Source organism: Nelusetta ayraudi, unplaced genomic scaffold (assembly GCF_046127955.1).
Source record: "Nelusetta ayraudi isolate G7.1 ecotype Tasmania unplaced genomic scaffold, CSIRO-AGI_Nayr_v1 ptg000042l, whole genome shotgun sequence".
Classification (NCBI taxonomy): domain Eukaryota; kingdom Metazoa; phylum Chordata; class Actinopteri; order Tetraodontiformes; family Monacanthidae; genus Nelusetta; species Nelusetta ayraudi.
Window position 1 is genome coordinate 4,226,849 of NW_027466092.1, and position 22,197 is coordinate 4,249,045.

At 41.7% G+C, this 22,197-nt stretch overlaps 1 protein-coding gene across 2 annotated transcripts in view; it reads left to right on the forward strand.

The window, feature by feature from the left end:
- The first annotated feature begins 3,599 nt into the window (after positions 1–3,599).
- abcc3 (ATP-binding cassette, sub-family C (CFTR/MRP), member 3) overlaps positions 3,600–22,197 on the forward strand; it is a 43,624-nt gene continuing 25,026 nt past the window's right edge. Inside the window, exons 1-6 of one of the 2 annotated variants that reach the window (XM_076033754.1) lie at positions 3,600–3,929; positions 16,586–16,762; positions 17,704–17,829; positions 18,959–19,096; positions 21,217–21,342; positions 21,555–21,616. In XM_076033754.1, coding sequence (XP_075889869.1) covers positions 3,894–3,929; positions 16,586–16,762; positions 17,704–17,829; positions 18,959–19,096; positions 21,217–21,342; positions 21,555–21,616 — 665 coding nt within the window. In that variant the 5' untranslated portion in view covers positions 3,600–3,893. The remainder of the gene's footprint in view (positions 3,930–16,585; positions 16,763–17,703; positions 17,830–18,958; positions 19,097–21,216; positions 21,343–21,554; positions 21,617–22,197) is intronic. The other variant, XM_076033755.1, reaches the window with a different exon arrangement.

Here is a 22,197-nt window from a genome sequence, read left to right on the forward strand (position 1 = left end):
TTATTGGCGCCACCATGTGGTGGCCGGCGCGGCATTCATGTCATATTGTACGTATTCCCATTGAAATCCTGGTAGACCTAGCATTTCCGTGTCTATGGAGATGTTCTCCTGGTATTAAACTTGAATTTTGACAAAATCATTATTATTATTATTATTATTATTATTATTATTATTATTATTATTATTATTATTATTATTGTTATTCATTCATTCTTTCATTCATTCATTCATTCATCTTCCATACCCGCTTCTTCCCGAGCTCAGGGTCACGGGGCTCTGCTGGAGCCTATCCCAGCTGTCATCGGGCGAAGGCAGGGTACACGCTGGACAAGTCGCCAGTCAATCCATTTTCAGTATTTCTGACAAAGAAATTGTATTTACATGGTGATTTTACTCTAGTGTGCTGCAGACCCGCATACGGAGGCAGTGATGCAAAATGTTGTTTATACATGATCAGAGGTGCATTTGCCTTAACTCAGGCAAAGCTCCTGTACAACGCCCATACAAGTTTCATTATTGCCGCCCAACCTACCTTTAGTACGTCACCGTTTTCCACTTACCCTATTTGACCACCAGATGGCAGGCTAGACTCAGTCCTAGAAAATAACTTGACGCAAGCGTGAAGGAAGCGGGTCTGTGCGCGCTACAAACGTTCATTTGATTTATGAATTAAAAAGCACAGATTTGGAGGGGGGGGACACACAAAATGAACATGAAAGAAAAATTAATTTATTTTTGCCTAATAGTACATGCAATACATTGTAATTGTTACGTTAGACCATTAAACGTCATACACCATTTATTTTTATTTTTATTGCCACTTATCCAAACACAGCTTTGGGTGCGCCGTACTAAACAACCAGCGGCGGCTGAGCCAGAGGGAAATCCCCGCTGCCCCTGCATGGACAGATAAATGGGCTTATGGGTCTTTGGGGCGGGGCTGCTCTCTGGGCAGGCCCTTCTTGCATTAGTGTCCCTGCTGATTCCTGAGGATTGCTGACAGCTCCGTGCAGCGTGAGGACAACACAGGGCTTCCCCCCTCATGTAGCGGGAGGTTTACCCTCTCCTACCTCTCTGGCAGACGACTCCATTTACCTAGATCAGATAGGCTATCCAACCAATCACAGCCAGAAGCCTCAGTTTGTTGGCCAAGGTCAAATCTTCTTTGAAACCAGGGACAGAACAGAAGGGCTTAAGGTTTGGTAATCAGATCCACCGATGGACCGGGAAGAGACTTAACAAAGCCTCACCAAAGTGGGCCGTTACCCAAAGAGCAGCATTTCCAGTTTATTCATTCATTTCAAGGAAGTGCTGTCGTGTTTGGGCAAACACAAAAATATCAAACTGAAGTCTTTGTTGTCTTGAACTGCAGTGAGCAAAAGGTATTAGCGATGGCAATGAAACCAAAAGCTTTCCTCTTGTGTGGACTGACCTTTCGTTAGATGACTTGGATCACGTATGCTCTGTTTTGTCAAGTGTTTTGCTAAGAGATAAACCACAAGAACTTCAGACAACTAAGAAGAAAAAGCACACCTCAATCCAGTTCAGAAGAACTTCAAAGTTGAAGGTCTCTTGCTTGTTTTTGAAATGCACTATTTGTTTAAGAGAGCAGATAAGACTACTAAGTACACATAAAATGTGTGAGTAAGGTAATCATTAGTTTCACAAGACCTATTGATCAAAAAGAACAAAAAAAATCGAAGTGCAAATAAAGAGGTGTTCAGCAGGATATTCACACTTTGCCGATGCAGCAGATTGCAAACACATTGCAAAGGAGTAAAGCATATCATAACAAGTCAAGTGCAGACCTCCACCCAACCATTGAGGTGAGGAGTATGTGTTTATTGTATGAAGAGATATAAAATGGGCAAATAAAAGCTTAAAGCTATTGGAGATCCGCTAAAAAGCACTTAATCATTACTCATTACCTCTGGTGTTAATGAAACACGTCTATAATCACTGCTCACAGCTGGGCATGGGACTGTAGGAACAGGAACAAGAATTGATTTCCCCCCCTACCCACAGATCAGGACTGTGTGTTATTGAGTGACTGCTGTAAAAAACAAAAAAAACAAAAAAACAAAAAAACAACAATGTTTATTTCTTGTCTAGAAAGAGTCAACCCACACTTAAATGTAAGTTGGAAAATTATTCAACAGACTCAGAGACTGTTGAAAGCCTTTAAGAAAAGTGACAGCACACTCTTTACCTACAATAGACTTGTGTTGACATGAAAAACTGACATAAATGAAAATGGTCCTTCTGATCCTGTATTGACACATCTAAAACATTGTGTATATTGTGTGCCTAAAATATTCATATTAAATCTATTTTTTAAACTACAAATCATTCAAAAATCTTAAGTTAGTGGTGTGATATTGTAGTGAAATACATACAATACCAAATAATGCGCAACCACTGTCCGACACTAGTGTGTTTGTCAGTATAGGGAGGATATTACAGGCAGACACAATGCTCTTTCTCGTCGTTCTCTCACCTTTAAGCCAGAGCATAGACTATCATTAGTGTGGGCCTGTAAGCAATTTGACACTTGATCCCTAAAGGCTGTTGTATCCCACCATGATCTCCTGGGTTATGAAATGCCGCATTGTAGAGCTGTCTCTAACCATGCCTGAGAAGAAATCCTTGGATCACTTGAATCAATGACTGTAGCTGAAATATCCTTTTATATTACTGTGGGAGTAATGGCTTGTGTTAGGCTGAAGTATACCACAGCAAAATTTGGCACTTTGGTGAAATTTAAGTAGAGATGAATGTTGCTTCACTTGAGCACTTGAGGAAAAATAAAAGCAATTCTAATTTACAAGCCAAACAAACTCACAAATACTTCTTGAGGGCAATCTAAACTACTTAGAATGACTTTCAATGAGACAACACCCTGGAAAATAAATCCAGCCTGTAATTCAAGTGTCTTAAATGCTGTGGCTTTAACACTTTTAAGTGATACATCAGTCAAACAGGCACCTGGTTTAGAAAATAGACAGTAAATATCTCTGTTAGATGAGTGTATGAACAAGTTGGCCTGTGCCTTAATAGAAGATATTTAGATATTTTGGCTCTGTGGTTTATGCTTCATTCGCCGTTCATTGCTGTTAAAGGTCTATTGCTTGATTGGGTGTTTGTGTGCCCATTTGATGTACAGCAACAGCAATAATAGTTATTTAAAAAATAGCATAAGAAACATTCATTTTAACTCAGTGAGAGTGATCTTTAAAACAAGATTGCCCAGCACAACAGGACTACCCTGCAGAGCAAGACTGGAACGTGTGAAGGGAGGGTTTGCCCTTTACTGAAGAAAAATTTGCTCTACGGAACAGCGACAAAGAGAAAGGGTGCACTCGTGTAGATGGCGTGTACGGCTTGGGGAACTAGGGCGTGCACTTGCAAGTGACGTGATTCCAAATTGAGTAATCTGAGCTAAATTGAAACTATCAAATTTACCTAAGCATGACTGTGCAACTTTCAAGTAGAGTCACCCTTCTTCTCACGCTTATGCGAGATACAGGAAAGGGGGCGGGGCCCAGGGCGCGGAAGCTCCGCCTCCGAGCTGCAACGTCCTTTCGGCGGAATAATTCCTCTTGGCCATCTCCGCCTGACATCGTGTCTCCGCGCGGCGGAAGAGGTGAACCGCGTCCTGGCGCAGGCCACCCGGTCCACGTTTGTGTGACCAAAAAGTCCGGTGCGAGACAAGAAAAAAAAAAAAAAGCAGACCCATAGAGACTTGAAGTTGGCCGGTCTTTGCGGCATGTGACTGATAGCAGGGGTGGTTTCAACGCTAAAGCAACAGTGACGCTGGTCGGCTAGGAAGGGCTCGACCTGTAAGAGGAGATAGTTAGCTCTCCCGTGGCTGTCGGTGTCCCGCCGCGACGGAGATGGAGAAGCTGTGCGGACCAGAACTCCCCTTCTGGGTAAGTCCAGTCGCCAGCCTCGTCCGGACCGACGCGTTATTTATTTCGTAACTCTGTTTGGCGTCTCCTTTCTTTGTATCACCTGGCGTGCTTGTATAACGTTATGTCATTAGCGGCTTTTGTTTTCCTCTCAGGTAGTCGCTGTACACAAGGCCAGCAGCGTCGGCGGACAACTATTATTAACAACCCCCCACCCCCCCACCACACACTTAATAGCATTTGCCGCGTTAACAAGCTCCCAATTGATGTCTCGCACATCAATAGGGACGCTGCCTAAACAAGTCGGACGTCGTCTCTTTATTTCACCCAGAGTGAGAGTGAGAGAGAGAGAGAGAGAGAGAGAGAGAGAGAGAGAGAGAGAGAGAGAGAGAGAGAGAGAGAGAGAGAGAGAGAGAGAGAGAGAGAGAGAGAGAGAGAGAGAGAGAGGGCAACCCGGTGCAACAACGCCTTCGCAGAGATTTATATTGCGGTTATTGTAGTGTTTACGGTCGACACGGTCAGTTCCGTGAAGTTATCTCGGAGTCGGAAAGTAGGTCTCGGTTGGTTGGAGCAGCAACACGGTGATAACGCTGCGAGGCTGACGGCACTTTAGCGTGTTTCCCTTTTGGAAACTCACGCCGTGTGTGTGTGTGTGTGCTGCTGCTGCTGCTGCTGCTGCTGCTGCTGCTGGTGGGAACATCTCTGTGTCTATGAATAATACAAAAACAGAAGAAGACTTTCAAGAGGAAAAGGGTGTTTTACTGGGGACAGAACGACCGTTTACACATTTCCTCGTTCATCGGTCAGATTTTATAGAAGGGTTGTGTATTTCTATTTAAATGATTTACTTACTTGCACAGTCCATTTGTAAAGATTTAAATGGTCCCATGAACCCATTTTCAGATTAACTTTTCCTTCTAGACGCCAGCGATGGCCGAGACACTGTCTTAGGATACAACACATAGCATTTATGTGATGTTAAAATGCTTATTGCATCACTTTTGGCTGTGACCTGAGAGAGGTATTAACTTACTATCTTACTATACCTGGCAAAGCAGTGGTTTCCAGAGCTGCATGCTTTAAAGCACACTTTCTAAATCAACAGTGGCACAATAGTATGAAAGTAGGGTCTTTTCTCAAATCCATGGAGTTAATGGGCATGCTTGAGACACTTGAGTCAAGTAGGTTTTGTGTAATGCGTGATACTTTAATACCATATTGAACACCTGTCTCAGTAATCTATCATTTACATTTTACGAATGCGCCTCGAATGCAAGGGTAAGGAGGAACAAATCCCTCTTTGACTGCCTACTCATGGCTTATGAATGGGATCAGCCATACATGTGTTTTTACATGTGTGTACTCACTGGCGCACACAAAGTTTCCTTCTGGATTTAGGTGTCTACGTAGTACTCTGCTGTTGCTGTGCTCTTATGTAATTGTTACACTGTTGTAGTGGATTTTTCCTCGGGAATTATTAGTTTGCAGTTAACATTGAGCCAGTCCCATTTCTGATTTTGACCCTTTTCTATCACTTCTTGGCCTCGCAAGGGATAGTGGTTAAATTCTACACTTCATAATTTGGACACCTTTTGAAAGAAATCATTAAAATTTGCTAAAACACCCAACTGTCTTGCACAAAGGAACTAGCCTTGATGTATAACTAGCAATTGATTCTTTGCGTTGGCTTTATAGAGACAATGACTGTAAGACACTGAAATAATGTTGAACTAAGACAAAACTGAACTGATGTTCTTCATTTAAAAATAATTAGCAATGGAAAAAAACATTGAATTTGTAACCTCTGTTGCTGTAGCAATTGATTTGTGTAGAAAATCTCTTACAGCCCTGTTTGAAGTGTCAAGAGCCATATTGCCATATCACCGTACTCCTTTATCTCCTATAGAATTGGGACAGACTACACCCAAAACGTGAGTGTGTAAAACAGTGGGGTAGGGCTGAAACGGACTTGTGTGTCACTGGTTGTGTGAACAGCGGCTCTACCTCTTGTCAGTCAGTCAGTGGAAACACACTTGAACGTACGGACCCCTCTTAGATTATTTTGATGGCTGACATGATTTAAATGTTAAGGGCATCATAAATGTAAATAAGCGGATGTGAGTATAACTTATAATTTTATCTTTGAGATTACATATGATAAACCCGATTAGCAGTACAAGTATGACCGCACAGTCAATGCAAATGAATATCCTAAGGAAAAAAAAATCTGCCCAGACAGATTCCCATAAACACAGAGTAGACCAATAGATTTGGCCACTCTAAGGTCATGACCTCCTCGTGTGATAAGATTCAGCTGTAGTGTGGCTTTGTCTGGTTCTTTCCACAGCTGAGGTGTACAGCCAATGTGTCTCAAAAGAGGAACTTGTTGTCCATAGTTGCTCAGACATTGACATGGACCTTGTTACTTTGTTTGACATGCGTTCATGGGGTTTAATAACTTGTGTTTTGTTTGCTTTAATGCTCTATAAAGACAGGATTCTGTGCAGGTTATTATCTCATTACCTAAATTAACCAGATGTTTTTTTAGCGTTCACCTAACCCTAAACCTAAAACTAATGTCTGTCGTGGTTAGGTGGTCTGTGGTCCGGTACAGTACAGTACAGTGCAGCATCATTTGGGGGTATTCCAGTGCGTCCACCAGACACATCTGTGGCATGTGCAAGTATTGCTACTCCATTACTGCCTTGATGAAAGCAACATATTTGGAGTACGAACGCTGGATCTTCTTGTTCTGTGGCTCTGCAGTATCTCCGCATCATCGCGTCAAGTATTTGAACCATGTCAAAGCGTTGTTGCGGCTCTTTTCCAACAGTTTAGGCCGAAGATAACATTTTCCCCGTAAAACCCTGATAATAAGCGTGCTGCATAACTTGGGTTGGAAAGCTGTTGGCCCCCTTTTTACTGGCAAAAAACCCAAAGTGCAGCCAATTCGAGAGCTTTAAGGCTGCTTGTTGTTTCCCAATGGTTTTAGAACATGTACCGGATTTTCCACTGACCCAATATTGTCTACAAGGCCATCTGAGGTGACTTGAACAAGTTGCTGCTGTTAAGATCCGCTTCAAACAATCGTGAGGCAGTTGTAATCCCAGAGAACTCAGCTGTGTACGCTAAACCTGGCGAGGACCCGGCAAAAGATTTTCTTTGTAATGTCGGTGTTTGTAAAAAAAAATTTTTTGAGAGGCCTTAAATGTTGTCGATTAGTATTGCACTGGTCTTTAACGCTAAATATTTCCAAGTTCTGTGTTTCTTAAACCTCCTGAGTTCAACATTAAAGATGCCTCTTCCAGGTCCCTCAGCTCTCAGTTGACCCAACTTGACATGTCCTGCTGTTGTCATGGTGGAACTCAAGAGTCATTGAAGATCCTTTTGAATTTAACATGTGTGACAGTGACTTTTGTCTCTCCCTCACTGTTTCCCACAGTGAGATGGCCTGATAAGTAGAATGTAAATGCTACCACCTGGGACTGTTTGCAGGAGGATTGAACAATCACGTAAAAATGTCAGCACTGATATACAGCTTTTTGTAAGTGCAGTAAATGGCTCATGACCTACGGCGTCAGTGTTTTCAATCAATGTGTTTTACTACATTGTCGAGGTTACATATACTTATATTTGGTGCAAAGCAAATATTCAGACTTTATATTGCTGTCTGAGTTCTACGCCTGAGATTCAATGCTAAAAATGCCTGACTCTATTCTGTAGACATTGTGGCACTATTATTAATTAATTTATATATGGTTGTCTGCATATCCTTTTTGTTTATGTACAGGTAAAAATGAAGTGCACTGTATATAAATTCAATTCGATAATAATAATAAAAAAAATGTAACCGTCAGTCTAATTAATCAACGTTAAAAGTATGGGTTTTATGTTTAAAAAGAAAAACCCACCCATGACTTACTATGATGTGTTGCTTACACTCGACTCTATAGTATACAATGCAAATCATTAGTGCATGCAAATGTTTCATCAGGTGGGTGGATGCTTTTGCTGAATGTCATTTACATGTTGCGCGAACTGCACCTTAAATAAATAAACAACTACAATACAAGTAATAGTAATACTAAATGTGACTAAAATAATAATAAAATAGTTAAGATTTGTATTTTTATTTATTAATAAAGCATTTATTTATTTAACCGCACCACACTGTTTAAGGAGTTTTGTGGACATACATTCTAGCTCTTATTCACCGTGTCAACACAAAGGCAGTCAATCAGGGTGTGGCTTTTTTTTCCCAATCTGTTGCTTGCCCCCAGGCTTGTTTATATTTCATCCTGCTGTGGGTTAATATCCAATAACTCAGAAAGTGGGACTGAGCTCAGAATGGACACTGGTAATGATTGAAATGGTTCACTTGAGCCAGAAACGCTGTGTCATATTAGTTTGTTTTGAGAAGTGCAAGATGGAACTTCAGCTTATTGGAAAGAGAACGAGGGAAGTTGCTATTGCTCAAGAAGTCAGTGTCACAATGTCTGCTAGTGTCAATAGTAGTAAGTTAGTAGTAAATCCAGAGACGATCAGCGGTTCATCATCAGAATGTATTAATGCTACGGTGAAATAGTTAAAAAAAACAAAAAAAAAACAACAAACAAGCAGTGATGTGCCTGTCAGTCAGCTTGTGGGCACCAGGTTACAACATTTGCTTTGGACAAGCCTCAACTGAATAACATTGTTTTGTGAACTTTCTGTAATCAGCTCATTAATATTTAATCTGTTAGTTTCTATTTGTAGAGTCTGTGCTTTGCCAAATATTTTTTATCAGAACGTATCAGTTGACTTTGCTTATTTGTGACAGTACTTGGTACTTTCATATATTTAAACAGGCTGTTCAGGTGAAGTTGGGTTGCACTTAATGAAATACTGAAATGCTGTAATTTTGTAATAATTGAATGATGGAACTACAATTGTTAAAAATGATGTAAGGAAGGAAGTCACTGCACTGTTAGTCAGTTAATAGGAAAGGGAAAGTGACATGTCACGTCTCCTGGAATGAGGTTTTATAGACAGACGATCAAAGAGATTCAGTGTATATGGAGCTGGAGGACTTCACATTATACATTCATACATACATGTGTCTTTTTTGTACAGGCACTTGGCCTGTTTCCAAGCTGTTCAACATCAACATTATTGGAATTCTTCTCTTAAGATGCCTTCACGGTTCCTAAATATTCAAGCACTACTTTCCCCCCTGTTGTAAAAGAGGGCAGGATGTGCTCTACTGAACTAGTTGAATTACTTGCATACGTAACACACTGTATTTGTCAGTTAATGGTTTATGGTTTATGATGCGTTTTAATTTGGACCAATGGAGTGGAGCTACTGGCAAAAGATTTAGAGTAAAGTTGAACTGAACAAAGTTAACACCTCTCTTACATATTAGGATCCACTGGTCTGAAGAGGCCTGCATCCTTTTTTTCAGTCCTCCTTATAAGAAGGGGGCACTTCCTCTTTGATGTGTGCCGCTTAAATAGGGTTACATTTACTCTGATTAACCTGTCCACTGAGTTTTCTCTTAATCCACACTATTCCTTTTCAACGAACGTCGACCTTCTTGGTTAACTGCACCTTTGTAACTTGGTCCTCAATGAAGACCACAAAGCACATATCCAAGAATAACAGCTCTATTGTTTTTTTTTCTGTGGCCTCAAAATGTGGCCGACAGCAGTTCCTGTCCTCCTGCAGTCAGCCTTCCTCTCGCACCATTCATCAGTTTGGCAGTTCAACATACAACTCAGTGACAATCTACTGAAATGTGAATTCTCTCACCTTAAAACCGACTAGAAAATGTAAGGAAAATATGTACAACCTACATTCATCTAGAATTGTTGTATGTTCCGATATGATGTTCATTGAACTAATAGCTATTAGAGCATTTGAGATGCAGCGCATCAACAGTTACTTACACTTACTATAGTTACAGTTTGTCAAGTTTTCCTTGCAATAGTTTTATCTGTAGTTTTAAAGTAGATGGCAGCATGCTAACGCTACTTGGCAAGCAAAAAAAAAAAAAAAACAGGAAATGAACACGTCAGGTCATCGTGCTTCTTCTCATGGTCAGTTGATTGTTATTGTGGCATGTCACCCTATTTGCTTGTGGACATCTGGAGCAGGCACAACAAGCAGCAATGTTGCAGTCCTAACACAAAAAGCAAAAAAACACCAAAATAAAAAATACCCAAAAACACACAAACAGGCCCAATCTACATGGAAGGGACCCCTCTGGGAGGTATGTCTGCCATCAGAACTGTTGACATCATGACATCATCCATCATCTGCTGTTGATGAAATTTGGCAAAATGCACCTCAAGTAAGTGTACAATCTTTGAAGTTAAGCTGAGGAGGTTTATCTGACTTACTGCTACTTTCTACAAATTTTTCCGCAGCAGCTAAAGAAAACTCAGCTGCCTACTGACAGCACTTATGGGTGCTTGAAACACACACAGCTGTCTTTTTGACTGTCCTGCGTCATGATTTGAGAAATTATATCTCCAAAACCTCAGTTGTCTACGTGAGGCTGCAATTTACAGTTCACTCATTAACAGCATTGATGCTGTCCTGAACTGTCCACCTGTTGACGTCGGGGAAGTGCACAGATTGTGGTTCAACACCACGTTGGTTGCCGTAGTCCTAATTGTGGTGGTAAATGTGATGCTACTAATAGCATTATCCTAGCCTGATATAGACACAGTAGGCTCAATGAAAACCCTGCCCTCACTTAAAGTGACAGAGTCCAAATTAAAATATTGCATGCTGTCTTGTAAGCGTCTCCATTGCTGGTTGTGTTACTGTCAGTGTCAAAGGTGTGTTTACTGTCAGTGTCAAGGACCGGATGAATGGATGTCATGTCATTGTCTTGTCAGTGTATATAACCTCAACAGGCTTGACTTAACACTGAAAATATGTTTACACACTTAATATAACAGTTTGAACTGCAGGTCACAGCCAGTGACTCTCATTCTAGATGTCTGGCTTTAGTTTTGGCTACACTCTAATTTTGAAGTTGGCCTTTCAGGTGCTGTTGCATTTGTTCCCTTTGTCTTTGGTTTTTATTGTTTGACTGCGATCTGACAATAAAATTGTCAGTCAAAGTTGGCGGTAATTAAATTAAAGTACATAAATTTAACTGGTTGACCTAGTTTGCCCTCCCTCACTGTGCTTTGGTTTGTTTTCAATGTTGTTAATTTGTTTTGGATTTCTGTTCTGTCTAAACTTAGTGTCCATTCTAAGAATTCTAATTGTCATAATACAAATATTTGGCTACAAAAATCTCAAATGACCTTAAAACTAAGGACAAATGAGAAATAAACAAAGTTTACTAGAAACAAAAATAGATGCTGAATGTACCTCAGTGTTTTAAGATTTGGCCTTTAGTATTAATGTTTGCCGTCATAAGGACAGAAAGAAATTTATTCTCCATAAAATTCCAACCAGTGTATCGTCACATGAAATTCTCCCATGAAAAAAAAACACCACCACACGTGTAAAATGAAGTCAACAGGAGCTTTGTGCTTTCCTTCAGTCTGTTCTTTACCTCCGCTATGTTACCGTAATCTCTGTCAGTGACTTTATGCACTATATATAGCCGGGACAGATAGGATGTTGGGTCCAGGGTGGAAGCTTGAGGAGCATCTTAAGAAAGCACACTAGCTCATCTATCATTTATACCACTATGCCCATGGCCATGCCATCATGGGCACCATGCCCGTCCTTCTATGATGAGCTAAAATCCTTTGGCAGATTTATTATCTTGAACACTGACGCGACTTTGTAGAACTTGGCCCACACATATGTGTATTTTCTTTTCCATTTTATGTCAGTAGATGCCTTTACTGATTGTCATTTGGCGACGTTCAACCATGTAACACACAACTGATGACTGTAAATGGAATGTGAGCTTAAGCACATTTTTTCAGGGAGCGTGTCACTGTGGAACAGCCATGAGGAGCCTGCCAAGTGAAGTCTGGTTAAAGTACCCAATCAGTGGATGAAGTAGATCTTTGAACTGTATCACAAGGACAAAAACAATAATTTAATAAGTCAGAAATGTGTCACCAAATGGATTCCAGCAACAGTTTTGCTTCAGAAGATGCTGCTGTTCAAGTAGTTGGAAGCCAAAATCTTTTCAATCTAATTGAAACTCGCCAGTGATAACATCTACAGTGTTGTGTTGCATATCTCGTAACATTATAAGCAATTTGAGTATTGTTAGTACTACAAGTAATTGATATGATGCAAAATCCTGATAAGTGCTCTGAATCGATTGAGCCCCAACATTTTTTTTAGCAGCCAGTTTTCAAATTGTGTTGATGAAGCCTGGCGTTCGGAACATCCCCGCGGGTTTGGTAACTGTCCTTTGACAATAAGCAGCTGCTATGCGACGAGTCCACAGAGTGATGTCAGGGGCGTTATGTTGAGGGAAGGTTTCGTCTCTTTGTCTTTTTTGAGGGATTTGTTCTCGGCATTTCTCTTTCTGGAGGCCCAGTGGAGTCTTTGAAAGACTGCACGGGCTGGTTGCCGTCACAGTGGGTCTCACACTTTTCACCTCATCTCTTGAGGAGGTTTCAGGTTTCAAGTGTCGTTACGCAAGCCTCGAAGGCCTCTGAAATGGAGCAATAACCCTGCCATTCTGCATTTAGTATGGTCTCAAGAATAGATTTTCTCCTCTTTCTGTAATTCAGCGTCCACTCGGTCATTCCAAAGAGGAGCACATTAGGCTAACTGGCAACTCCAACCTTCACCACAAGACAGCTGGGATGGACTCCAGCCTGAGTTCAGGATAAGTGGCGATAGAAAACGAAGGGATGTTTTTCATGGGTTCCCTGGAGCCGGTTTTCCAAACCTCTTTGATGGAGCCCGGAATGCTGTAACAATGGTTCCACATGTTCCCGCCTACCTACCACGAAATACCGGAAAATATTCACTTAACTAAGTTATTTGCAACATTGTAGTGCCATCTGTAATTCAGACATATTGTAGGTTTAACATATAGTTTGTAGTGCAAAAGTAAAAATTAACTGGGATATTTTTAAAGTTATTGGGTAAAGGAACATTTATCACAGTACACAAAGTCCTGTTGGTGTTTCAACATATTTACAGATCTGCCACGTGTAAACTGCACAGTTAAACACTACACTCATTTATCCAGGACCCATTAGTTTAGATTCCCCTTTGGGTAAGCACACGAGTGTAAATATCTGCAGACAATTGCACCATACCTGCTCATGAGTGTTCCAGTTGAGCCGCTACGGGAGAAACTCATTATGCCAGGTTTTGTGCAGCTTTTGTGTTGGTGCCTTTGTCAACGGGATAAGAGTGAATGAGGAAACCCTGCCAGGTGTGGTCAGTTTTTAGCCAGCTGTTTACTCAGGGGCCTTTTACCCAACGTGCAGTTGAGATAACTAAATGCTGGGATATTGACATTCATTTTTCATTATTTTTCATGCTGAGCAGCAATGGTGGGCTGTGTTTCTGCAGGTTAAGGGCAACACAGTGCTGTGTGTGTGTGTGTGTGTGTGTGTGTGTGTGTGTGTGTGTGTGTGTGTGTGTGTGTGTGTGTGTGTGTGTGTGTGTGTGTGTGTGTTGGGAGGGGTGGTGTTGAGCACGCCCAAAGCACAAGATACACATGTGAACCAACACTGCCATTCAATCTTGTGGTCCTGTCGCACCTGTTTCACAACCTAAATGGTGATGTTTTTGTTTTTTAACATTTACTGGCAAAATTCCAGATTTAGATAAAAAAAAAAAATTGTTACTCATGTTACTCCATATTCATTCTTGGGAAAGTAGTTGCACATGGAAACCAGTCCATCTTTCTACATTTTTTTCAAAAAGGAGAACTGTACATGTCGTATATGACTACTAAACTAAACACCTTCAAGTGTTCAGGAAAGCACTTGTAATATGAGGACGAAGTTGTTCCCCAATCACTGAAAAAACAACAACCCTAAAATGATAAATAAACAAACAAAAAAACAAAAAAACACATTCTTCTGGGATCCAGAGCAGATACCACACCGTTTAAGATTTACCTTCTTGCACACATTCCAAGTAAGTTTGAGTCCCAGAGATCAGTTGAGTCATCATTTCGCAAGCAAATGCTCATTTCAAACTCTTAGTGCCCAGTATTGACTGTGTTTAGTTATACAGTAGGTCTGTCCTCCAATAGACTGATCCAAGGTTGACAATGGGTGCACAGAGTTTATTCTATAGGTCTAATACCAAAAGCTGTATGTAAGCTCATTCTCACAGTTCAGCAAGTCATCCTCTGGCTTTTGCAACAATTTGTTCTCTCAGTTCAGCAACTTCTTCTTCCGAGTCAGTGAGTCATTCTCTGAATATAGCATCTGGTTCCCAATGTGTTACCATATTGAGAGAATCGTTTGTTGAATTGGAAAAAACAAGTTGTTAAATCAAACAAATTATTTGGATTGATAATAATTAGGGAATTAGTTGATAAATAAAGGCACTTATTAATGTGCTTCCAAGCCACTGAATAATACATAGGAAGATATATTATTTGTGACATTATCTGGTTCGGGATTTTACAGTTGGCGTTTCCTGTTTTGTTTGTTTTTTTTAGCACAGATTTAACATTTACTCCGTAGAGTATTTACATTACCATTCACTTTTTGTTTACATGATCCTATAAGCCTAAAAAGAAGGGACAGCTGGTACAGCTTGTGTTTCCAAACCATTGCAATGTCATCACTATGTGCCTGCTAGACATGTCCATTAGCCCTAAATGCTTTGGGTTCATTTAGAGGTAAAGACGTTCTTGTCCAATTTTAAACAGCAATAAAAAAAAAAAAAGGCTACTGATGTTTGAGTGTGACCCAAAGTGTTTTTTTTGAGTCAGAAATCTGGAATTCATTGATCACAGTTTGTTTTCCTAAACAGAAATAAAAATAGTAGCAGGAACTAAAGAAATGTGAGGGTTGTGTGCGTTGCATGGGGGTTGTCAGAAAAGATTATTGAGACCATCAGGTCAGCAGAGCCTGACCGTTTAGAAGTTCTGCAGAAGAGACTGGCTCTCCACAGCGGCCCATTAGGCACCCAAACACACACCCCCACCCCACGATGAAGAATTTGTCGTCACCAACCGACTTCCAACTGCACTGGGGCCACGTTGCACGTGTTCCGGCTGATGGGTGTGGTGATATGTGACGAGCGGCCGGAGGTTGGCAGCTGTGTTTATCTTGGTTCTGTCGGTGGGCGGCCCTACAACTCTGTTTGTTCAGGACCCTCCCCCACGATAAGTGTTGTGTCAGGAATGAGCTGGACTACGATTTGCGTTTACTTTAGCATTCACCACCGGATGCCCTCTGCAGGGCTCGCTCATTGTTCCTCATTCGTGGAATAAATAAATGATACCATCGGAAGGAAAACAAGTGTGTGGAGCCTTGAAATGAGGCTCGTATTGTGAAACTCTCTCTCATTTAGCTGCTGCTTGATGAAGTTTGTTGGTCCAGTCAATTAAGGCCCTTATCAAGTTTGCTTTAAACGTCAATCAGGTTTATGATACCTAATTTCTATGTTGCTGCCACCCTAGAAGGTCTTTTTCCCAATATGGTTCCTTGTATTGTCTATATTACTTTGCCATGGAGTGTCTGATCTGTTTCATTTTTATAAAGAGCTCTCAGTTTAATCTTTTTCCTGTTCTATGGTCTTCATAATCCTGCGCATACCAGGCAGGCTATGGGTTTCCAGTTTTTAACCTATCACATCCATCAAATACATGCAGGCTGGATTTGCACGGATGCTCAGGCACTTTTTCTTCACACGCTTCAAGGTTACTTGCATCACAGATAATCGTAAGGTGTCCTTTGTTAAAGTGTTTGAATTCAGTCTCACGCGAGTAATATTGGATGTTTGTACATTCAAAAAAGGAATTCATAATTCATCAAACGTACAGATGGGGATCAAGTGCACTTCAGTGAATAATTATTGTTGATAAGTCCCACATGTTCCGAAGCGCCGTGCTCCTTCATGTACAAGGTCATTTGAATCCAGAGGCATTTCTGTTTGACTGTAACAAGTCCTTTTAAAATCAATGTCTCAACTGTTTGTTTTCCTGATTGCTGGGGTATTTACAGAAGGAGCATATATGAGGAGTTTGTCATTATATACTGGACTAACTTTGTTCTTTCATGTTACAAATGAGAAAAAGCTGCGTGCGGGAATTTTCATGCCTTTGCCGTTTTTAACACTATGAAATGAAACTTCAAAGCTTGTTAAAAGGTTTACAATTCTGTGTTTGACAACGATGTCTGTCCTGTTATCTTATTATTAGTGGTGAAGCTGGTGTATTGGAAATTGGACAAATTGGTATGATGAGAAAAGTCAGGATTTTAGGACAAATGCTGAGATCCGTTTTGTATATAAATAGGAAGCACATTTTAGTGGTAAAATATCAGGAACTTTCATTCGTTCATATTCCTTCACTGAGGAAGTCAGAGACGTTTCTCATGTGTGAAAAATCTTTTCTCAGCCTTTTCCAATAACCAACTTGTGCCGAAACATCTGCCGGGTGGGGCTGCAGTGTGAATTAGTTTCTCAGAGTCTTGTGGCGGTCAGTCGGAGGGCTCAGATACAGTACGTGCTGCTCGTTGGCCTGCTTGATAAGACATCCTGTTGCCTGCGTGTCGTCCCTGCAGGTGGCCAATCAGACGCTTCACACAGACAGGCCAGACCTGCCAGAGTGTTTCCAGCTCTCTGTCCTGTCATGGATCCCCTGCATCTACCTTTGGGCCGTCAGTCCCATCTACCTCTTCTACCTCAAGAGGAACAGCAGAGGATACATCATGATGTCTATTATGAATAGGTTCAAAACGGTGAGAGGTCACGATACCGTGTTGTTCATTAATGCTGGAAAACAACAGAACTTTATGCGTGACAAGAACATTTACACAAACAAACAAAGCTTTTTGTTTTGCATCTCACAACGCTACGTGAGTGAATCAGTAACTTTATTGATCCCCTAGAGGAAATTGGTTATCAGCCTATTCGTACCTCAACTTAACCACTGTACACACTCCAGGGCCAGGGAGTGGTCAGGGCTTGTGGGGTCTTGCTCAAGGCCCCTCAGTGGCGCTGATAAGCAGTGGCCGCTTCCCCCACCCAAATCTCCTGTTGCTCCGGGGACCCAAACCACCACCTTCCCATCACGTGGTCAACTACTAGGCCACCACTGAGCGTTTACATTCATGTGAACACTCTGGAAAAAGCTCCTCTATGACAATCAAAGCACTTAAAGTCACTGCTTTCACGCAAGCAGTATTTTAAGTTGTACTTTCACGACAGTTTTTTTTTTTCAACTGATCAAATACTTGCAACAACCTTAATCCCCTTTGAGAGTACGGATGGGACACCCGACTAAGTGGTTCTCATTTGAGAGAGAAAGACAGACTGGCATTGAATTAATTAATGAGTGTATTAGGGATGCAAGTTATGGATTAATTCATTAATTGTTGATTGACCTTATCGATCTATTAACGGTTAATTAAAAAGCAGCGATTTTTACATTATAAAACAGTGAAACAACTACAATGCTGTAATCATATTAACTACCCGTGTAAAAAATGTTCAATTAATTGCGACCAATTCAATTTAATCGATTAAATTCTTAATCGACAATTAATCAATAATCGATTAATTGTTAACATCCCTAGAGTGATTGAATGAAACAAAAAACATAGTACATAGTGTATGCCTGCGTATGGTGTTGGTGACCATCACCTTCTAATCATCCTTTGGTGTCTCCATCTGCACTCAGGCCTTTGGCTTGGTGTTATGGATTGTGTGTTGGACGGACCTCTTCTACACGTTCCATGAGCTGCGGCACGGTCACAGCCAGCCCCCCATCTACTTCATCACTCCGCTAGTCCTTGGCATGACCATGGTGAGAAGAAACCCACTAAAAAGCAGGGATACAATGTATATATATTTATATTCACGTTAGAAAATGTATTGAAAGATGCCATTATTACATTTTTCGATCGCAGTGAAAGTGTATTCTTACAGGTAATTTGTTCTGTAATTACTAAGCCTCATTTAGAGTAGGAGAAGCAAAGTCATGTGCAGTCCTGTGTCAGTCCGAGTAGTTAATGTGACCAAAAAGCAGTGTATATTTGAGGATATGATGTGAAACATCTTGTTGATACTACTGTATATATTTCCTCTCCCTTTCAGTCACTAAATCTTTAAAATTTCCTATGTCACAGAGTGTTATTTTGCAAGTCATAGCATACAATATCAAAGGTTTCAGATCTTCATGTTTTACACCAGACTGCAGTGAGTGGCCTGGCGTGATTACCGTTTTTTTGTTATCCAAATGTTTTATAAACCTGTTTGATGTCTGTTTTGTGTAATATTTTGCCTTATGTGTTCATGTTTCCAATAATCTGCAATGGCATGACAGGCAATCATAAAACTGTTGTTGTTGGGTTTTTTTCCCCCAAAGTTATTCAACACAGTGTGGCGAATGGATTCTCGGTGGCTCTACAGCTTTGTGCCGTTGCACAAACTCATCTTTGTCTCAGTGAAGCGCTAACATTCGTGCAGAGGAACACAAGAGACCGCAATTTCCCTGGAAGGGAGATGTCGACTGGGAATTTCCGTAAAGAGATCCGCACTTGTCCCAGTTATTAGCAAATTCACTTTTTTTTTTTAATCACATAACGCAAAAGAAATTGCTCTTTAACGGCAAACACATGTGAAAGCAAGATGATTTTTTCCCCAGTGCGAGCGTCGCACTCCACACTCATAACCAGCTGCACAGACTGAATGCACTAAGATAGAGCAAAGTACTTGAGGTATGTGGCGGCTGTGAGGGCTGTGCAAGGTCAGAGGGAAGCCTGAAAACTGGCACAGCAGCCCCGGCCTTTTACTTCAGCCTGAGAGACCAAGTCTCTTACCTCGCGCGCCCTCTGTGCTTCTGTCTCTGCGAATATTACTCAGTCTCTGACTGTCTCTGTGTTACACCGCCCCACCTCACCCCACCCCACCCGACTCCCTCGCTCTCCGCTCAGCTGCTGGCCACGTTCCTGATCCAGTACGAGAGGTTACGCGGGGTCCAGTCTTCGGGGGTCCTCTTCATCTTCTGGTTCCTATGTGTGCTGTGTGCCATCGTGCCTTTCCGCTCCAAGATCCTGCAGGCCTCCAGTCAGGTGAGACACAACAACATGTTTGTGTTGTCACTTCAAAGTCGTGTTTTTTTTCCCTCAGGCTGTTTATTTGCTCCTCCGCCTCTTGTCTTCCCTGATGCGGGAGTCTTTGAAGAAGTTCTTGACCAGTCAGCTCTTCCCTCCGTCCGTCTCTTGTTGCTATGGCGTTGCAGCTTGTGGGTGTTTTGTTTCCACATACCAGCCAGGCTATAGGGAGGCAGAGGCTGGTTCTTCTCGTGCCTATGTCTCGGCACCGATAATAAACGTAAATCAGGCGCGCAACTGAATCTTGCAGCCAACGAGATAAGACGGCGCTCAGTACCAACGTGAAGACTGGGAACTTGCTTCACAGCAAGCAATTTATAGTCGCACTGTCTCCCTGTTGCAGTTTGCGCAGTATCACTGAGCCAGGTGACAACTCGGCTCAACGCTGAGAAATCAAGCTTTCCTGCTTCTAATCTAGCGGACTTACAAAACTCCCCGGCAAATCCTCTTTTCCCTCGCCAGTGAAGTGATTAGTGACCCATTAAACTTTTCTACTACAAAGGCTGAAAAGTGCCGTTTGAGGTTTTTCCCCGAAGCAACTCAAATTGTTTTTAGGTGGGACAGATATTTTGGGTAGATCTCATTATAACGCGTGTTTAATGGACTAGTTTACCCAAATATGACGGTTGGCCATGTGACATCCGCTGACATTTTCTGATCAACATGGCCGGGAGTGTCCGTTCAGTGAAAATACTTCCACATAAGAAGTTTTTCAGCTGTAGTCTGCAGTCAGACAGTTGTTCTGATGTAGTTCACTTTGTTTAGTCTTTAACTCAGATTTATATGTTCAACACATGGTTTCAGTGGTCACATTTCATTCATAAATCAATTACAAAATGTGTTCTAACCATGTGTGTCATTTGTGTCAACACCTTCATCCTGTTCACTCTTTTTCACCCACTCAGACCACATCCACCACCTTGTGTTTTCCCCATGCAAACAGGTCAAAGTTCAGCAGGAATTTTAGACGTTTTGATTTGAACAATATATTTGACAGTTGATTGTGCGAATCAGCTCTGCTTCAAACTGTGATAAACAATTTCTAAATGGGGATGTGTGAAATAGGGCCTCTCCAAATAGGCATAATCAGCATTGGACTACACAGTACAGACAGACATTGACAAGGCTATGAAATCCTTTGGTGAGTCAAATGTGTGTTGAGTCAACAAACCTACCCAGACTGGAGACTTGCAACAATGAGACTCTCTGTGCCTGGAAGCCAATATATTTAGTTTTTGTTGAATTCTGAAACTCTGCACTGGCAACACACATCCCCCTCACTACTGCACTCACTACCTCCGTCAACTTTGATCACTGAACATCAAGACGGCTGCTCTCACATGAAGAACATAACATTGGAACATGCATGTGTCAATTTTTTTTTTCTTCCCATTTTGACCAAAAACACCAGAGAAGGGCTTGTCTGATCAGATGGTTACATGAACTTTGCCCAGATGGCCATGAAGCAGGCAGACATCTTTGGCCCCCGGGGGTACTGTTCCCTGTCAAAGCAGGGATCATGTGTCAAAGTCAACTCAGGATATTGTCGACTTGCCTACTCTAATCATGATCCAGAAAATTAGCCTCTGCACACTTAATGCTTGTGCATGAAAGAATGAAGGAACATGGAGGAGGACTGTGCCGCCTGTGTCTGCCTGCCTCTCGTGGGAACGGTGGAAGCTGCCCTCAAGTGCACTTCTCTCTGTTCATTCAAACCACTTCACATTCTCTGTTTCAAACTAAAAGTTGCTGACCCATTAATAATGTGCTGTTGTTAACTTTGTTGCAAAAAAAAATAAAAAAAATTGTGTCAAAGTATTTTGAAAATCCCATCAATTAGCAAATCTGAAACTTGACCTGAAAATGAAACAAAAGTACTCAACACCTCCAAGTTGCACATTTTTTTTCTGTGTGTTAGGAATCGGGACAGTCTGAGTGTTTACCTCAATCCACAAAAGCATTGCTGTGCTTGTCTCTCTCCAACATTTTACAGACTTTTAACGATATCCCTGACCATTTGGCTCACACGTAAACCTGCTACGCACTCACATTTTTTTTGTCTGCTCGTGTCATTTCAGAGTGAAGTGAGCGACAAGCTGCGATTCACCACCTTCTACTTCTACTTTGCCCTGGTGGTCTGCGAGCTGATCCTTTGCTGCTTCAACGAGAAGCCCCCTCTGTTCTCCAATGTTGACACGGACCCCGTGAGTCACACATCCCGCTGCCGTGTCCACCAGGCTTGTGTGTGTGTGTGTGTTTGTATGTGCGTGTGTGTGCGTGTGTCCGCTGAGCAGAATGAGCTATATTAGTGTGCACAAAGTGGCATACACAGCCAGACAGGTCAGAGCCATGGAGACTCCTTATCCTTGTTTAACCTCTCCTCTCCTCCTCTCCCTTCTCCTCGTTTCTTTCCCAGAATCCCTGCCCTGAAGCCACCGCAGGCTTTCTCTCCACCATCACATTTTGGTGGTTCACGAGGTGGGTCCGCGCTTCGCTGTGCCTCTTGTGCACTCACTTTGTTCCGTGCATGAGGATTGGCCGCTGCAGTTTGCTTGTAAATGTGCACAACAATTGTCCTTTGTCACAAACATAAAAAAGAGGAAGAAAAGGAATTGTAAATAATTGACATAATTGGGAATTTAGATCTTTTTTTTTTTAATATTATTTTTAGCGGCGTTAATGTAATTGTGCGTCAGCGTTGCAGGTGGCGCTGCTCTAGTTTCTGACTTTGACAACTATGCTGCGGGAATACAGCCCAACTCGTCTGTTCTTCTCTACTCATTCACTTTCTGAAGCCGCTTCCCCTGCAGTCAGGTTGGTGGGAGGTACCGGAGCCGATGCCAGCTGTCTTCAGGGGAGGGCGGGGTTACACCCTTCCATTGCCGGCTTACTTAACTTAAATAGGCCACACGTGTTGCTCGTCATACCTTTCACTTACCAAACCCAAGAAGAAAACAAGAAAACTTGATTTCAATGCAGGCACTGGAAGAAGAAGAAGTAGAAGAAAAAAAAAGCTTTGGAATATGATGTGATATGTTGTTGCTTAATTGTTCCTGTTG